General features: G+C 43.1%; 2 protein-coding genes across 2 annotated transcripts in view; one reads left to right on the top strand and one right to left on the bottom strand.

Annotated features, from left to right (window-relative positions):
- Positions 1-1,115: 1,115 nt before the first annotated feature.
- On the bottom strand, positions 1,116-12,602 carry LOC308374513 (guanylate-binding protein 3-like; the record flags this gene model as incomplete). The annotated part of the gene is made up of 16 exons (XM_080850294.1): positions 1,116-1,280; positions 2,007-2,200; positions 2,311-2,413; positions 2,672-2,872; positions 3,160-3,430; positions 4,191-4,446; positions 4,545-4,729; positions 4,939-5,048; positions 5,678-5,727; positions 6,018-6,095; positions 6,223-6,408; positions 6,602-6,641; positions 8,344-8,466; positions 8,837-8,915; positions 9,257-9,324; positions 12,588-12,602. The coding sequence occupies 16 exons, from the start codon at positions 12,600-12,602 to the stop codon at positions 1,116-1,118; spliced, it is 2,124 nt and encodes a 707-aa protein (XP_080706420.1).
- Positions 12,603-18,801: 6,199 nt separating this feature from the next.
- LOC308374320 (sushi domain-containing protein 6-like) overlaps positions 18,802-20,263 on the top strand; it is a 9,463-nt gene continuing 8,001 nt past the window's right edge. Inside the window, exon 1 of the mRNA XM_080850079.1 lies at positions 18,802-19,006. The gene's annotated coding sequence lies outside the window, so the exon portion shown is untranslated. The remainder of the gene's footprint in view (positions 19,007-20,263) is intronic.

Raw genomic sequence — 20,263 nt, 5'->3', positions numbered from 1 at the left:
GTCAAGATCCTTTTCCAGGAACTCTCCTACTTAATCAACTGGAAAACATCGGCACCATTGCAGATGACATGTGACACTGGCAAAAAAAAGCAGAGTTGAAAAGAAGTATTCTGATGTCATCAATTTAATCCAGGAGCTGTTGGAGGCCTGTGTCAATGCTGAACACTTTCATGGAGAAGTGCGGAGAAAGTTAGAATAAAACTGGAGGAAACCTACATGAGGGAGTACATTTATTTATTTTTAAATCATTTTTACAGTTAAGGCACAATTACAGAATGTGTAACTGGTATTTAGATATAAGAGATATGTAATCAACCAATGATGTCTACATTAAAATAAAAATATTAATAACACCCATATTATTAACGGAGGGATGCTTTATTTCATGATGTAATATTTAACACTGATAACAGTCAATGTATGCGTCCAGTGGAAATATTTGTTTTTGTGAGGATTTTCAGTGAACTTATTCAACATTCAACATGGCTAATGTCTGCTAACATGAGCTAACTAGCAAGTGGCTATGGACAACACGATTAGTTTGACTAAAGTTGTTGCAAGTAAACGTGTGAAATAAGAATAAATAATACAACCTCAACACTTAGAAAGAGGTAATAGGTATGGGAAATGAAATACTAAATGTCAAAAACATATTACAATACTATACAGGAGTGTACTATAAGAGGTAAAGTTTGAATTATGGGTAATATGGCCCCTTATACCAGAGCCTTTACGTTTGTAATCCCTCCGTAATCACTGCAGCCTGGGCAAGAAAAAGCTCTTTACCCATCTAACTCATCTCTGGTTATGCATCTTTACCCATCTAACTCATCTCTGGTTATGCATCTTTACCCATCTAACTCATCTCTGGTTATGCATCTTTACCCATCTAACTCATCTCTGGTTATGACCCTTTACCCATCTAACTCATCTCTGGTTATGCATCTTTACCCATCTAACTCATCTCTGGTTATGAGCCTTTACCCATCTAACTCATCTCTGGTTATGCATCTTTACCCATCTAACTCATCTCTGGTTATAACTTTTACTACCTGCCTTTCCTTATAATCAAGATAATCTTCTCCAGCCAGGACCAGCTTTCCTCTGGCCCAGTGCTAGAAGCCAAACCAGCCAGCGATTGTTCTTCCCACCTTTCCCAAGAAGGACGGGCTCTCCTTCTTCTCCTGCGCTTTCTTCTGATCCCTCTGGAGCTTCCTGATGTCCTCCTCCATGTCCTCAGCACGCCTCTGAAAGCCACATTCCAGTAGGTCCCGCTGCTCCTGAAACAACACACACACACACACACACGATGGAAAACGTTTCAAACCAAACACACGTCTCAAAACATAACACACCGCTCTCAAACACCACACACTTAAACAGGATCTAGTGTTTAGGTTGATGAATTGCATCAAGCTAAATAGCCTTCCCTGGGCAAGTCTTACAGTGGCCATCAAATGCGATAAAAACATGAAAAGCCCCATCTCGAGCCAATGTTATGGTCTACCCCCTTTGGGCTACTGTACAAACATGGCGGACTCCTTGGAACTGGAATGGAAATAAAAAGGGCTTATTCTAAACTAACAAAAACACAACAATTCGTAGTTACAGATAATTACTCACCAATGAAAACATAATTAAGAATACTATATTCCATTTCTACCAATAAATGCCACTAAAAACTACACACTGTGCCTTTAAGACATACAACACTATGTACAACACACCTCCAATTGGAATCACACAAGTATTTTCTCAGATGTGTTCTTTGGATAAATGTTTTAGATGTCATCATTAACTGAGCTCATTTGGCTTGATCACATTGAGTTTAGCTGATATTATTCCCCCAAATCTGTTCCCATGGCTGAGCTACCTTCAATGTAGCTATTATTAGCATTGGCCTGCCCTTTTGTTTGAGTTATCTTCAGTTTAGCTGTTAGCATTCTCTCAAATGTGGTTCCCAGTTACCTTCAATGTAGCTATGATTAGCATTCCCTCAGACCTACCTTGAGTTTAGCGGTTACAACCCGCTCCAGCTCTGCCTGGGCTCTCACTCTTTCCCTCTCCATCTTCACCTCCAACTGCCTGATGTTCTCCTTATTGCTCCTCTGCAGGTCACACATGGCTTGCTGCTGGAGCTTGGTACGCTGTTCCAGAAGTTTCTGCTGCTGCTCTGCTTCCTCCCGCCTTATCTTGTTCTCTGAGAGAGAGAGAGAGAGAGAGAGACAGAGACAGAGACAGAGAAATATGTGACTTCAGTAGGTTCAACCCAGCCCGGGGAAACATTCACATCCTGTCTGTTCCCCTCACCTTCCATCTTCTTTTGGGCTTCAGTTAGAGAGCGGTCAGCAGCACGGATGCTCTTCCCAACTACATTCTTCTCCTCCAGATACTCTGTCAGGACCTCCTCACTCTGCCAACAACAACAAAACACACACACACACACACACACACACACACACACACACACACACACACACACACACAATAAAACTAGTAACAACTATGACTCCTTTGTTGCCATGATAATCTGAAGCGCTCTGTTCCTTTCTTGCAACACACACGCACTAAACACACACAGTCGAACTCACCATGACTCCCTTGCGTTTCTGTGATCTTAACACACACACACACACCACACACACTCACTAACACACCCAGTGGAACTCACCATGACTCCCTTGCGTTTCTCTGATCTGTAGAGTTGAGCTCCTCTGTTGAGTGCATAGCGGAAGTCTTCATAGCCCCCAGACCTCATGTAGGAGCCGTTGTCCAGAGAGGCAAACGCCTTAGAGATGACTGACCAGCACACCTTACGAGACACTTTGACATTCTTCTTACACAACTCCCCATACTCTTTCGCCATGTCTGTCTGTGGAAAGAGGGACAAGAATGATCCAGGGCATTAAAGTCATAAACACAATTCCTAATTTAGATATTTTTCAGATCCAAACAGCATACGCTGTTTATTTGTTTTGGGATTATTTGACCTTTGTAAATATTCATCCCGAAACGGGGACAGATTTGCAAAAAATAAATAAAAATAAATGCATGGCTCTTTTCATCTCCTTTTTCTATGTCAGAATATAAAACATTTAACTTTTGTGTGTGTGTGTGTGTGTGTGATGTGAGTGTGTTTATATCTGAAACTGATGGTACCACAAGCTGCTGCTGGTGTTTGTGGTCCTGGTCATTGAATGATTCATTGATGAAAATGCTGATGGCCCGTTTCTCTGCAGCAGTGTGAATCATAGACAGCGCCTCCTGAGTCTCTGTGGGGAACTTCACTTTGCGCTCCATCTCCGCCCGGTAGGACTTCAGAGCCTCTGTGATGGCCCGGCCGTTCTGGATCGCCGCCAGCGACTCCACAGCGCTCTCCAGACACGGCACCTTCCCACTGCGGATCGCCTCCACATACGTCTCTGCCAGGCTGCCCAGCACCGCAGGACAAACGGAGATGCCATTACAGACCAGCAGGTCATCAGAGATGCCATTACAGACCATTAGGACAACAGAGAGGCCATTACAGACCAGCAGGTCAACAGAGGCCATTACAGACCAGCAGGACAACAGAGAGGCCATTACAGACCAGCAGGTCAACAGAGGCCATTACAGACCAGCAGGACAACAGAGATGACATTACAGACCAGCAGGTCAACAGAGATGACATTACAGACCAGCAGGTCAACAGAGAGGCCATTACAGACCATTTATTCAGCTTCAGACCAGCGAAATACATCCACTAGAACATTTATCAATTGTATACTGACTACTGGTCCTGTGCTCAGATCAGCATCACTACTGACTACTGGTCCTCTGCTCAGATCAGCATCCCTACTGACTACTGGTCCTCTGCTTAGACCAGCATCCCTACTGTCTACTGGTCTTCTGCCCAGACCAGCATCCCTACTGTCTACTGGTCCTCTGCCCAGATCAGCATCCCTACTGTCTACTGGTCCTCTGCCCAGATCAGCATCCCTACTGTCTACTGGTCTTCTGCCCAGACCAGCATCTCTTCCTTCCACTGTTTTTTAGACCAGACCAGCATCTCTACTGACTACTGGTCCCTTGTGGCAGCTCTATCTACATTAACTCCTGTGGTATATGTGCAATCAGGAATGATGCTCTCAAATTCTGCCTTTGAGCCCAAAGGCTGCTGGAATCAGGCATCATGTAGTGACAGGTGCTACTCACTCCTGCCGTTCAGCCCCCGGCCTCCCCTCATGGCCTTGACCTGGGCGCTGTGGTGGATGTAGCGGCAGAAGGCCTTTGCCTGCTCCACAAAGCTGGAGTCAAGGTCAGAGTCCTTCAGCTGCTCCATGCGTTTCATGTTTTTGCTGCTGGCTGGACGATCCATCACGAAGCAGCGCCGCACAGCAAAGAAGTCCCTCAGGTTCTGCCTCAACTTATTGTGCTTTAGAACTTCAGGGGGGGAGCCTTTTTCAACTGGAGACACATTAACCAATTATCATGAATCATGAGGAGAGAGTGACAGGGTAGTGTGTGTGTTTGTGTTTGAATGTGTGTGTGCGTGTGTCTCTCACCTGGTTTCAGCTTCAGGGCGTTCTCCAGGTACTCATCGGCAGTGATGGGTTTGCCCTTCAGCTCCAGCTCCAGAGTGAAGTCTCTGACCGTCCACACGAAGGAGGGGAACACCAGCATCAGCTCTGTCTTCCTGTCATGCCCACTGGACTTCACCTTGATGTGCTCCGTCAGTTCAGCCACAAACCTTTAGGGGGAGCTGTTCAGGAAATGTTTATCTGATTGAGCGATATTTTGTAGACGTTCTGTTACTCATTGGCACAACATGAAGTTTTTCTGTGTGAGTATCTGTGTGTGTGTGTGTGTGTGTGTGTGTGTGTGTGTGTGTGTGTGTGTGTGTGTGTGTGTGTGTGTGTGTGTGTGTGTGTCTGTATCTGTATGTGAGTGAAAGGATACTGCAGTTTTTCCAGGGCAATGTTGTCGATGGTGCCCAAGCTGTTGTAGACCAGAGTGCTGCTGAGGAGAACAGCCAGACAGAAGATCCAGGTGTCATGTTTCTCATCGCCCTGGAAACCACAGAAATGGATTGTTGGGAGAAAAGGTTTGATGTCTGTTGACATTGACCTTGACACACAGAACTACACCAGGGCCCTATTCGGCGTAGCTCGCTAAGCGATTTAGCGAGCTAGATTCCAGGCTAAAATAAAAAACGCCCTTCTTTTTGGTTCGGTGAAGTTTCGATAAATCACCATAGTAACATATCAATTAGCACTAACCTGCTCCTGGGCAGGCAAACCTAAGTTAAGCTGGATAAGCTTGCCACACCCCCGGCAAAAGGAGGGATCCCATTGACCAAGGAGTCATATTAGATAGTTTGATTAGCGTAGGTAGAGAGTTCTTTGCGATCACCAAGATCCATTATTCCATCAATGATTAGTTATTGTATGAGCGCTACCGATTCAGCCGACAAGGAATAATTCATTTACAAGACCTTCTCGAGCCATTTATTTCAAACACCACAGTCAAACTTTTTGCGAGTGGTGCATTTTTGTAGTGACGGCGATGCGGAGAACAAAGTACTCATAATTATATGACAGTGTTATTAGTACACCATAGCATATCATTATTGTAGAAAATGATTAAGGTGGACTCTTAATAATATTTTGCTCCAGACTTTGCATCACACAGCCCTCACCTTCTCCACGTCTCCCAGCCCCTCAGTGTCCAGCAGCACCAGGGTGTGACCTGATGAAAGGAAGAACATAACAGTGTGTCTGTGAATGGATAAACACACACACACACACACACACGCACGTTTGTGTGTGTGTGTGTGTGTGTGTGTGTGTGTGTGTGTGTGTGTGTGTGTGTCTGTGTGTGAGTGTGTGTGTGTGTCTGTGTGTGTGTGTGTGTATATGTGTGTGTGTGTGTGTATGTGTGTGTGTGTGTGTGTGTGTGTATGTGTGTGTGTGTGTGTGTGTGTGTGTGTGTGTGTTTGTGTGTGTGTGTTTGTGTGTGTGTGAGTGATCCATGCCCACCTGCTTTATTGGGGTGAGGCACACACCACATCCAGATGCCCTTGGTCTTGGACTCGATGGTGCTGCCCAAAGCGAAGCCTGAGAGGATCACAATCACCACGGTAACAATCACCACGGTTACAACTACCATGACAAGATCCAGGTACTTTGATAGTTTCCGAAGAAGCATTAGGGAATCTTTACACAAAAACTACAACACTTAAACCTGTTTGTGTCCCAGCCAGCCGGTTCATGAGGTAGGACTTCCCCGTGCGGTAGAGCCCCACCACAGCCACCACCACCACCGGCTGCTGGATCTGCTCCAGGATCTTTAGCGCCCCCTGCTGTACACGCAAGCGCCCGTCTGTCCCATTATCAATCAGACACACCGGGGCCTGCATGGCAACAGTACCTGGAATCACACACACACACACACACACACACACACACACACACACACACACACACACACACACACACACACACACACACACATATAATGTACATCTACCACACGTACGCTTTGTACATTTACCCCATGAAGGCACATTCACCACTTGTTGTTTCCCCTCCCCTTCTGCCTCACGACCCTTACTATAGCTTACCTCCATTAAGTGATGTTTCGGAGTGTCTACGCAGAGGGTCCTGTGCAGATGAGAGTGTTTGTTATTAGTTATTGTTCTACTACATCAGGCAGTTGACATAAAGGGAACGCCTCTACACATGATTTCAACACTGAAAATGAACATGGAAACTCCAACTACTCTTGGCTAATTATATTTCAGGTTCAGTGTGATGTAGTGCTGTGCCATTTGCAGGTTTAACGTGCGCTAAGATAAAAAATCCTCAGGTTAAATTGTCCCAGGCTAAAAATTGCGCGTGCACGTCCTGCTTCAAAAGGCAGGATAGGTCGATCACCAAAACCATGATTTTTTTTTTCACGAACAAAAGTCCAAACTCAAAGAAAAAGACTCATTTTTTTCTCCGCTTAGGCAGGATATGACCATGAACGCGTTATGAAGAATTCAAGACCATAATCATGTCAAAATTCAACACTGCCGCGTCTGTGACAGCATTATAAGCTTTAAGCTGTGATATCTTTTCCAAAAGTTTGATATGTGACACTGGTGCAGCGGTTAGAGCTCATGGATTGGATCCTACAGATCGCTAGTTCGAACCCCTTCGCTTCTCTAGTAATTGTAGTTTAACATCTCCTTGTAAATAGCTTTGAATAAAACCGTCTGCGAAATGCCTAAATGTGAATGTATAATAAGAAATTCAATAAATTGAAGCAATGAAAATATATTGTGTGTATTTCTCTCTTCTTATCATGCATCCACCTTTTCTACAAAAATGATATGCTGTGAAGTAGACTGAGGTAGACTTTATTAACTACTGCAGAAAAACTAGACACGTTTGCAAAACTATACGTTTGCAATGATGTAGGCTAAGTTGCATTTGTTGATGACGTATGGTTAATAACATTGTGATTGTAGAAGGGACATTAAATCAAGATCTTAAACAACTTTCGCCAATATCTCCATAATGGAGATGGGTTATGTGCTCAAATTTCCTGGGATCAAAGAAAACGTTAGAATTCATGTGCAAACTAAAAATCACGTCTCAGGCTGAGCATGAAATATTTCGGGTTTATCAACAGTACCAATGTCTCAACTGTATTAATAGGCTACCACTGTCATATAATTATGAGTGCTTTGTTCTCCGCATCGCCGACATTGCAGAAATGAAGGCTACGACTTGCAAGAAAGTGAAGACATTCAATGTTCTAGGGTGGTCTAGGCTATGCAATAAATGACTCGAGAAGGTCTTCTAAATTAATTATTCCTTGTCGGGTGGATCGGTAGCGCTCATACAAGAACTCATCATGATGGAAAAATGGATCTTCTTGGCGATCGCAAAGAACTTTTCCTACGCTAATCAAACTATAATATGACTCCTTGTCAATGGGATCCCTCCTTTTGGCGTGGGTGTGGCAAGTTTAGCCAGCTAAACTTTGGTTAGCCTGCCCTGGAACAGGTTAGTGCTAAGCGATTGGTTACCATGGTTATTAATAAAAAGTTGCTTCGCCGAACTCGATAAAGCGGTGTTGTCTTTTTTTTGTCTGGAATTTAGCTCGCTAAACCGCATAGCGAGCGTCCCCAAACAGTACCCAGGTGTAAAAAGAGCCTAGAGGCAATTGTATTGTTATGGCGCTGTATAAATAAAAATTAATTTAATTGAATTAAAAAGCCCAATTGACCTCCGGCAACGCCCAGCAGCTAGGGGGCACTACTGCCCCCATTCCCACAGATACAGACACAGCACCAACAGCAAAAGCCCAACTCACCTCCTGCTTCCCCCAGCGAGTGTGATCAGAGCTGGCAGGGGCGTGTTTGGAACAGTAGGGGGCGCTTCTCCACCCCCCCACATCCCCGCAGCTACAGGCAGTGCCACCTCCTGACACACGTTTCTGAGACAGAGAGGGAGCAAGCACAGACATGTGGCAAATGTGAAATTGAATTCATTCTTGTGCAGTAAATAGGTGGCAGATGTTCTGTAAATCCCCCCCCCCCCCCCCCCCCACTGTGATTCTGTAAATCCCCCTACACTGTGATGCTCTTACATGTTTTACATTATGTAAATCTTCCCACACTGTAATATGCCTAAATGTTTTACATTCTGCACCACACTGTGATGTTCTTACATGTTTTACAGGAAGTGCAGCATTCTGTGGTGTTCTTTCATGTTTGTATAGGTGGTGTAAAAAATACAAGTTTATCCAAACAGAACATGAGCTAAAGAAGAGCAGAACTACGAGGTATCATCCAATGGAAACACACCTTGTAGTCATGATCTCTGTGTGTGCTGTTCTGGAAACAGTCTTCACACAGCACACATGTGGGGTCCAAAACACACTCCCTGTGAAGACACACAGCCACGGGTGGTGGGTGGTGGGATCATGACTGGGTACAAGAAATGTTCAACAGCAGGATGCTGCAGTACCACACACAATATAATTAATAGAACCACACACACACACACACAAACACACACACACACACATCAATCGACCTATGAAGTGCGGGAGGGACAAATATGGGACCTCATGCACATAAGTATAGAGTATGTGTGTGGTAAGTATGCACATAAGTATAGAGTATGCACATAAGTCTAGAGTATGTGTGTGGTCTCTGTGTGTGTGTGTGTGTGTGTGTGTGTGTGTGCATGAGCACAGTCCTGCGTCCATGTTGCCTCCTGACCTGCATGAGTAGATGGTCTCTCCTGTCTTGGAGACTCTCCCACACAGCGGTGTGTCCTTCTGCCAACTCTGCACCCAAAACACAGGCCATCATCAGTGCAGACCTGACATCATGTGACCCTATAGCTCACCAGTGCAGACCTGACATCATGTGGCCCTATAGCTCACCAGTGCAGACCTGACATCATGTGGCCCTATAGCTCACCAGTGCAGACCTGACATCATGTGGCCCTATAGCTCACCAGTGCAGACCTGACATCATGTGGCCCTATAGCTCATCAGTGCAGACCTGACATCATGTGGCCCTATAGCTCATCAGTGCAGACCTGACATCATGTGGCCCTATAGCTCATCAGTGCAGACCTGACATCATGTGGCCCTATAGCTCATCAGTGCAGACCTGACATCATGTGGCCCTATAGCTCATCAGTGCAGACCTGACATCATGTGGCCCTATAGCTCATCAGTGCAGACCTGACATCATGTGGCCCTATAGCTCATCAGTGCAGACCTGACATCATGTGGCCCTATAGCTCATCAGTGCAGACCTGACATCATGTGGCCCTATAGCTCATCAGTGCAGACCTGACATCATGTGGCCCTATAGCTCATCAGTGCAGACCTGACATCATGTGGCCCTATAGCTCATCAGTGCAGACCTGACATCATGTGGCCCTATAGCTCATCAGTGCAGACCTGACATCATGTGGCCCTATAGCTCATCAGTGCAGACCTGACATCATGTGGCCCTATAGCTCATCAGTGCAGACCTGACATCATGTGGCCCTATAGCTCATCAGTGCAGACCTGACATCATGTGGCCCTATAGCTCATCAGTGCAGACCTGACATCATGTGGCCATATAGCTCATCAGTGCAGACCTGACATCATGTGGCCATATAGCTCATCAGTGCAGACCTGACATCATGTGGCCCTATAGCTCATCAGTGCAGACCTGACATCATGTGGCCCTATAGCTCATCAGTGCAGACCTGACATCATGTGGCCCTATAGCTCACCAGTGCAGACCTGACATCATGTGACCCTATAGCTCATCAGTGCAGACCTGACATCATGTGGCCCTATAGCTCACCAGTACAGACCTGACATCATGTGGCCCTATAGCTCATCAGTGCAGACCTGACATCATGTGGCCCTATAGCTCATCAGTGCAGACCTGACATCATGTGGCCCTATAGCTCATCAGTGCAGACCTGACATCATGTGGCCCTATAGCTCATCAGTGCAGACCTGACATCATGTGGCCCTATAGCTCATCAGTGCAGACCTGACATCATGTGGCCCTATAGCTCATCAGTGCAGACCTGACATCATGTGGCCCTATAGCTCATCAGTGCAGACCTGACATCATGTGGCCCTATAGCTCATCAGTGCAGACCTGACATCATGTGGCCCTATAGCTCATCAGTGCAGACCTGACATCATGTGGCCCTATAGCTCATCAGTGCAGACCTGACATCATGTGGCCATATAGCTCATCAGTGCAGACCTGACATCATGTGGCCCTATAGCTCATCAGTGCAGACCTGACATCATGTGGCCCTATAGCTCATCAGTGCAGACCTGACATCATGTGGCCCTATAGCTCATCAGTGCAGACCTGACATCATGTGGCCCTATAGCTCATCAGTGCAGACCTGACATCATGTGGCCCTATAGCTCATCAGTGCAGACCTGACATCATGTGGCCCTATAGCTCATCAGTGCAGACCTGACATCATGTGGCCATATAGCTCATCAGTGCAGACCTGACATCATGTGGCCCTATAGCTCATCAGTGCAGACCTGACATCATGTGGCCCTATAGCTCATCAGTGCAGACCTGACATCATGTGGCCCTATAGCTCATCAGTGCAGACCTGACATCATGTGGCCATATAGCTCATCAGTGCAGACCTGACATCATGTGACATGCAGACCTGACATCATGTTAGCCACAGTACCGTGTTTCTGTAGTTCAGTTAGAGTTCCTTTAGCTAAACTAAAGTTCCTGTAACCCAACTGATATACCGGAAGTCACTAAGGATTAGAGTATGTGCGTAATGAGTAAATGTAAGGGCAGTTTAAATCTATGGAAGAATGAGCGAATGTAAGAGCAGTTTAAATGTATGGCAGAATGAGCGAATGTAAGGGCAGTTTAAATGGCTGTGCTGAATGAGTGAATGTAAGGGCACTTTAAATGTATGGCAGGCAGGCGACAGATTCCTCGCTTCCCAAATTGTAACTGGTCCAGGTTGAGTCCTGCCCAGTTCAACTGCAATAATCAGTTGGCTGTTGTCAGCAAAGGCACGCACTGTGCAACTACTGTGCAACCTCGGTTTGGATTTGCACGGACAACATGCCAGGACATAATAATGATAATAATAACTAATATACAGTATATATATTTATATATAGAGAGAGAGACAGAGAGAGGGCGAGAGACAGAGAGAGAGAGAGAGAGAGAGAGAAAGAGAAAAAGACAGAGAGAAACTTTCAGACAGAATGTGTAACAGAGTGGAACTTGGCACCCTCAGAAGGATGGGGGAGTAATCAAGCAGTGCACCGTGCACAAAGTTCAGACGGGCCCACCCAAAAGTAAAGCCGGTTGTAAAACAAATGACTCACTCATAAAGAAAACTCAGCGTAAATCATTAAGTGGGGGTGGTATTATACATTGTATCGTTGACGTGAACATAATAACAAATCCAGAACCATCATAAGCCGGTTATTTTGGTGACTGCACTGTACTCGAGTGAAGTTATTTAAAAATGTTCCCCACTCAATCAATAAATCACCCAATGCATAAGCATTTTGCCCAAACGAAGAGTTCACTCAACAGGAGATCCCTGATGCGTGAAGTATGTTTGGTGAAACACACTTTCTAAAGTTATTGGATATTTTGTAGTAGCCTATCTCTTTTCGGTGCTGCCCTTCAGAACGGCGTTCAGCTGAGAGAAGAGCCGGTTTTGAAACTGAAAATTAGATTGTATATTCGCTTATTATATGGCTTATTGAGCCGGGAACTTCGAATCTGTGAATATCTTTCCAAGTAGTATACATAATGATCAGCATTCATTATCTAAAGAATGTTCTGCGCTTTTCAAGGCAACAGCCAACTCAAAATGAAACTAAAGAAAGCTAGCGCTACTTAAGGTGGTACATGTGGCCACCGAGCTTCTATACCGCTGGTTATGAGGTGCTAACAAACCGAACTAGACACCGTCCAAATCACAATTTTGATTTGAAATAACCGAATGTATGCATCGAATTCGTAATGAGAAACAAAACAATTCGGGATCACAACAAGCCTTACCATTGCAGTTGCTAACTTCGCCCTTTACCATTCGAGTGCGGCCGTGTTCTGTACTATTTGTGGTGAGTGGTTTCGCTTTCGTGACCAAAAAGTGAAAGTAAAATTCGCTTCACCTGGCATTTTAGTTTAGCCTGCACCCTTGTGGACAGTCTATTGGAAGTCTACTTCATGGGATTACAAAACGCATGCACCGTTATACATTACTTACGTTTAAACCATTTGATTTGACAAAAAGAAGTGCAGAAATAGATGGCTTCAGTACAGCTTAGAGTAGAAATGCACGGGGAAAACACAGGGAAGAAAAGACTGTTGTAGTACTCTTGTAAAAGAGCAGTTTAAAAAAACAAGGCACATGTGTGCAACAACGAGACACACTAGGCATTAACGTGAGGGGCGTGAACAAAGACAAAAGGGACAACGAAAGCACATGTAGGACAGGAAGTAAACAAAGGAGCACATGGCCAACCTAGGAAGCAAGCACACGGAAAAAAACACAATTCAGGGCAAAACAACAAACATGAAACACCCATCATGGCAGGACAAAGGGAACAGATGAACCAGGATCAGAAGATCCTGGGCAGGATGGTGACACCAGAATATGTGTTTACTTTGAGGATATCCGAGATATATTTATTTTATTAACCCTTAACACAGGTTTGCCGCTGCTTCCTTGCTAATACAGAAATATTTAGGCATATTGAGCCATTCTCTCAATAAAGGGAACGTGATATATTTGCCAGATGGATAAATCAGCCCTTGGCAGTGATGGTGTGTGTGTGTGTGTGTGTGTGTGTGTGTGTGTGTGTGTGTGTGTGTGTATGTGTATGTGTGTATGTGTATGTGTATGTGTATGTGTATGTGTATGTGTATGTGTCAACCCTAATGTGTTCAACCCTAAACTGCCGTTTGATGCCATCAGGTTGATTGCATCCCATCAGCATTGCATACATTTGTTCAAGGTACCCCCTGGTGGTGATGTTCTGCCTTAATGTTGTCATTAGGGAGTCTTGTATTGTGGGACTGGTATTTCCTTCAAGAAATGAAAATGTTGTTTAATCACGAAAGTCCCTTTTTTGTTATAAAAACATTACAAATTATCAGGGACAACAAAACCACAAAATCCAACCCATAATGTCCCTGTTTTCAAATTAGTCAAGGAAGATAATCATAGTACAGCCGGTTTATGATGTAACAAAAAAGGCATGAAACACATAAGCTAAATAAATCAACAATACAATACTTTGCGTACTAGCATAATGCCAATATTTAAAAAACATACTGTAGAAATATCATTTTCACCACTCATTCAAACGGGTGCGTCCAGCAGGTTGTATATGCCTGAGTTTGCTAAAGCATTGCCAATCTGTGTACACATTTGTAGTGTCATTTCTTACTGTTTTGGGCTTGCAGGATCCATCACCTATAAACCACGTATGCAGGCCTATCACACATCACCAACTGGCACACATCACCAATGTCACACATCACCAACTGTCACACATCACCAACTGTCACACATCACCAGTGTCACACATCACCAACTGTCACACATCACTAGTGTTCCACATCACCAACTGTCACACATCACCAACTGTCACACATCACCACTGTCACACATCACCAACTGTCACACATCACCAACTGTCACACATCACCAACTGTCACACATCACCAGTGCCACATATCACCAACTGTCACACATCACCACTGTCACACATTACCAACTGTCACACATCACCAACTGTCACACATTATCACCAACTGTCACACATCACCAGTGTCACACATCACCAACTGTCACACATCACCACTGTCACACATCACCAACTGTCACACATCACCAACTGTCACACATCACCACTGTCACACATTACCAACTGTCACACATCACTAGTGTCACACATCACCAACTGTCACACATCACCAATGTCACACATCACCAACTGTCACACATCACCAACTGTCACACATCACCAACTGTCACACATCACCAGTGTCACACATCACCAACTGTCACACATCACTAGTGTTTCACATCACCACTGTCACACATTACCAACTGTCACACATCACTAGTGTCACACATCACCAACTGTCACACATCACCAGTGTCACATATCACCAACTGTCACACATCACCACTGTCACACATCACCAACTGTCACACATCACCACTGTCACACATTACCAACTGTCACACATCACTAGTGTCACACATCACCAACTGTCACACATCACCACTGTCACACATCACCAACTGTCACATAAGGCACGGAAACATACCATGTTGCAATGCAATTGCTCTGGGGTTATCAGCTTCACAATTGACCACAACAACTTCACACAAGCGTCCCAAATCTTCCCATAAGACACACACCATGATCAGGGGTGAAGTAGGACTGTTCCGATTCCTCAATCACTGGACACCTGTCCCCACTTAGGTCTACTCACATGTTACCTCTATCGCTGAGGACCTTACTCCTGGGAGGCTGTTTCAGCTAGCTTCCTGTTATTACTCCACACCACGATCACAGTGCGGATTATTTCCCCTGAAAACCACGATCCCAGGTCTCAGAATGGCAGTATGGAGACTATAGGTTCGTTTTCTTAGGTTCAAATAGCCCATTCTGGGTAAACATGTGGAAAAGGGAATTTATAATTTTATAATTAAATCATAATGTTTTTGTTTTCATTTTGAAGCCACCGAGTATCCAGCTTTAATTTAGCTTTGATCATGGATCAGGCCATTTGTTGTGGTGACTTATTACAATGGCAGAAATCAAATGAATTACACGGATTAGTTGAATTTTCTATTGTGACACTTTCTTTAGAATGTCAATTCGTTTTTGATATTTGCACACCATTGAAGCAGACCCCATTTCTCAACCGTATTATACTTGCATTTCAATTGTTTGTTGTGAAATTTAAATGAACTGTCGCGTTGTGACAGAGTTACAAATTAGTGGACCGATGAAGGTACAGACAAAAACACTAGAGGTGGCTCACACATGGACTGACCTTCAATTACCCTAGTTTTAGTTGGCCAATGAAAATCCAAGCCAATCCAATCCAATCCTATTAATAAAGCTTGTTAAAACACAAGCTTGACTTGGTGGAACTTTCTGTCCCTCTGCTCAATCCCCACAGACACAAAAGGTGAGTATTTTTTATCATCATTTGCTGAGCAATTCCTCTGTTACCCTTTGTTACTACTAGTAATGTTTCTTTGTTGCATGCAAATGGACCTTGTACCTAAGTGATCCCTTTATAGCTGGTGTACAGGTATAGCTGCTTCTTATGTCTTTATAATACCTGACCTAGAGAGTCCTAGAGATGTTCTAGAGGGCCTAAGGCACCCCAGGGGTGCAGATAGCACTGGGGACGGGGGGGACATGTCAGATTCATAGTGACCCTGATCCGTCCCCACCACTCTCCCTACATAAGGCGACAATCATCAGTAAATAACGTTTAAAAAATGTTAGCGTCCCCCCCAGTTAAAAAATCCCATCTGCACCGCTGAGGCACCCACCCAGCCAGAAGCACCTCCACATTTCAAGAATAAAAAATATTGGGAGAATACAAAAAATACGTGTTTTAACCATCACATTTTATTATCAATATTTAAATTTCTATGTTTCTCATCTTATTTTCTATAAAAAAAATACCTTGTTTTTGACGCTGGACTCCTTTAAAGCTGGACTTTTTTATTCAGGAAGACATTTCTGGCCTTGTGTTAAATCTAGCACCACTAAGTTTTCTATTATGCTTATGTTAACTAATTTTTTGATAGTATTGTATTATTATAGTTAGTTTCTAATATGTAGGCATTCTTTTGAATGAAAAGTGCGTTAATATTATTATTATTATAGTGGTAGAGGTAATAGTAGTAGTTTGCAGTAGCATTATTAGTAGTAGTAGTTTACACCCAAGAGCGCCCTGTATTTATGTATGTAATTTATGAAGGATTACATTTGATTGTTAAGAGTAGGCCTGCATGCTTATGCCACCTGATTTTAGTTTATTAGTGTGCTTGCCCGAAGGGAAGCACAGTATTGTTATCGTCAAGTTTTCTTTATTTATTCTCCCCGTTTTTCTTGCAGCTAACTACTCCTCGCTCGTTTGAGATAGAGACGCCATTCAAACACCAAAACGTCCGGCCCGATCCGGTGCAGGTTGCTATGACTTTTCGTGGCGATACTCTTTGCCACTCCTTTTTTATTCCCCTTTTTCATCCCCTTTTTCTCTCATTGACTAACATGGGGAAGGTTGAGCCATTGTGACGTCACCGCTCTATCAGTCGCTCTCCATTTAACTGTAGGAATATTAAGAGACACCTCTACAGTGCGAGTATTTCACTCGCATAAATAGGTACGTGCAAACTTGAAAAATAATTTACAAGCACAGTGTGCGAGTGACAGACAGTTGTCAATACGGTGCCAAAAAGTGAAGCATTCCATTGATTTCACATGGAAACAAGTGACAGGGTCGCGACTCCAGGGTTTTCGACGGGACCAACAGCAGCAGCAGCATAATCATCATCTGGATTTACTGACATTTTCGGTATATATAAACACATAATATCAATTGGTAACTGGTGTGTTGTATCCTGTTTATGTCTGATACTTTATAAACATTTATGTTTTACGTTAACTTATTACACTAGGCAGCAGTATTGTGAAGTAGAGCTAGAAATGGCTTTGCTAGCTCCCATATTGTAGCTCACACCAGCAACTGCTCAATTTAGGACAGAAAGGAGTTTGGTAAATTAGCTTGTAACTGTCAATGATAACTAGTTATTAGAATATATTAGCCAACGTTAAGTTGACTTCAAAGGGGCAGTCGAGTGTTTAGGTTGTGTCAGCTAGCTTGGAAAGCTAGCTAATAATTTTTGATTGAAGCTTCACGTTAGCCTCGGTAAACGTTTAGCTAGCTAATGTTAGCTTTCACAGCATTTCATATGGAGGATATGTGGTTGATTTAATCTAGACGTGATATTCTCATATATTTGAATGACAATTCTGTTAATCAAGTATTGCCTTAAATTATGATTTACATTGATTTAATTGGAATTAAGCTGATCTGTATCTTGGAGACTAATTGCATCCACAATTTAAGTACTGCAAGCTAGACTACTATGCAGTAGACACAACACAGGAGGTCCCTGGGCCTGGGAAGGGAAGGAGTTTAATGTGGCTATAATATGGAATTTTAAATGTGCCTAAAACTAGACTAAATTGTAATGAGTTTTCGAAAACTAGACTGAAACTAAAAAGGATAACTATGACTAAATGTGACTTAAACTAATATGCATTTTTGTCTTAAGACTGAATCTAAAAATAGCTGCTAAAATGAACACTGAGATAGGGGACCCCTTAATCTGCAATTCATGGTTGCTAGCTCTAATCAGATGTACTACCTAGGCTTATAAGAGAAGACTAACTTTTTATGCCAACAAACACCAATAACTAGAACTAATTTGACAGACTATAAACCAATGTGATACACGTGCTCTCTATCTATACAGTAAAAGTGTTGCTTACTTAGCTCAGTAAGTCAGTATAACGAAACTCTGAGATACCCTCATATGTCTTAACGTCAGTGGAGCCAAAATATAATGGTTGAGCTTGGTTGCTTGCTAAAATATATTGGAAGAAGGCCCCACTACACTGATTGAGCAGATGTAAATACATGTTAATTCATCACTTGTTCTCTCTGTCACAGAGCAAGCACACTCTCGCAGTTCGTTCACGAAACGCATTCTAGTTTGTTATTGTCATTTTCTTTCATCAAATCTTAAGATCACTAAAGAGCTCCTCTGGATGCTGTGCTTGGAATACGAGAGTAAAATAGGCAATTGCATAAATACATTCCATGAATGATTTTCAAAGACATCATAATTTTGAAAACACCAGCTGTTGATGTTTGCCTTTTAGTATCTTTATTTCGGCACATACAAATAATTCAGGAACACTACCGTTAGGGAGGCAGTCATGACCATTGTCTCCATTTTAGACGCAGTGGGTTTTAAGGTTTTATTTAATGACACCAGTAGTGCAATATTAACTGTTGTAAATTAAACTGTGCATGATTCCTTTAACGTCAACCATACGTACAGTAGGCCTACAACGCCTACTTGGTTATACACATACGGATGCTGTCACCATTCGGTGCGTAGACACCACATCAGAATCGCAAAATACCCGGAAGCGACACAGTTTCCATCAGGAAGCAGGCTTTAATCCCTGACCAGAGGCCAAATAGATCATGTCAATTAGGTAGCGCTCGTAATTTACTGACAGTCGACTCCAGAATCCAGGGTTAAACGCCACAGATTAATTTGTGATCTGTGAGGGAAAATTACCTTTTTCTTTATTGTCGGCTGTCGTGACTGCGTAAAGACGCGAGGAAGAGGTCGGCGGCTGGCAGCGCACAGTGGTACGTTGGTCTGTTTATTATCTTTATAACCAAACCAAAGAAACATTAGTAAATAGCATACTTTACTATTTACTCATTTCCTTTTAGGTTTCGGAAATAACCAGATTCTAAGTTTTTTTTATTACTGCCAGGAAGAAAGGGCCTTCAATGTAAACAAACCTGGCTTTCCAGCTGGCGAGTAAACGGCTAGCGATAGGTACTGTAGCTAGCGTCAACGTTGTTCTGAAGCAGTTTCCTTTGTGCGACAAGCTAACGATGGTTAGCTATCTATAGTTAACAACAACGGGCAACAATAGTTGTTAGTCTTCTTAGTTAATTATGGTTAACATTATGTGTTGTACACCATGTCTACACAATGTCTCCCTGCCTTGTCTGTTGATCGGTTTAAAAAGCGAAACGTGACATAGCCATCTATGTAGCCATTTCCTTTCTCGATAGCTAGCCATCGCTAACATAACCATAGACATAACAAAGGATACGTTCTGACCCTGAGTTCAATAAGGAAATCATGTTTAAAATCTTGCCGTTGCATCGTTAAAATACCTTAGTTTGTTTACTTAAGGGTTAATTATTGTGTATCTGCATTACTCCTAGAACTCAACGTTAATAATGCGTAACATAATTAGAAGGTGAGCTAACATTATCTTGTTATTCAATAATATTAGTTAACGTAAAGTTACATATAAATAACATATCATAGCCATATTAGGCTAAGCGTTTTAGTAGGCCTACATTCATTTTAGTCATATACCAACGATATTATCAAGAGTACTTGACACTTTGATTTATTGTTACATTTCAACCAATCTGTGAGGGCGGATGACAAATCTTAGGAATTTCACTTTAATAGGAATATACGCTTATGTTGCTGTTTATTTCAAACATACCTTATTCTGTATTCACTTGGAGCTTCCTAAGACTACGATTCAGTTTCATTTTACATATTTAGAGCGATGATCTTGAAATCGGTGTGTTTGTATCACTGCCAAGCCTTTGCCAGGAAGCTGCAAAAAAAAGCTGTACAGCCGGTGGGATGTCATCTAATCCTGTGAAGACACTGTAAAGGCAATAGTTTGTTTCTACAGTATTTCATTACTTCTTATGGAAAATGAGTAATTTAAGTGTTCTTTACTCCTACATCTGGTATGGAAAGATCATGTCACTTCTTCCCCTTAACAATTGTGTTTTTGTGATGTCATGAGAGACCCTGTGGACTTGCACTGCGGCCTGATCTGAAACCACCTGCTGCATCTGTGG

Source organism: Sprattus sprattus (assembly GCF_963457725.1).
Source record: "Sprattus sprattus genome assembly, chromosome: 13".
Lineage (NCBI taxonomy): Eukaryota > Metazoa > Chordata > Actinopteri > Clupeiformes > Clupeidae > Sprattus > Sprattus sprattus.
The sequence above is the reverse complement of the archived record's forward strand: the minus strand, read 5'-3'. Positions and strand labels throughout refer to the sequence as shown.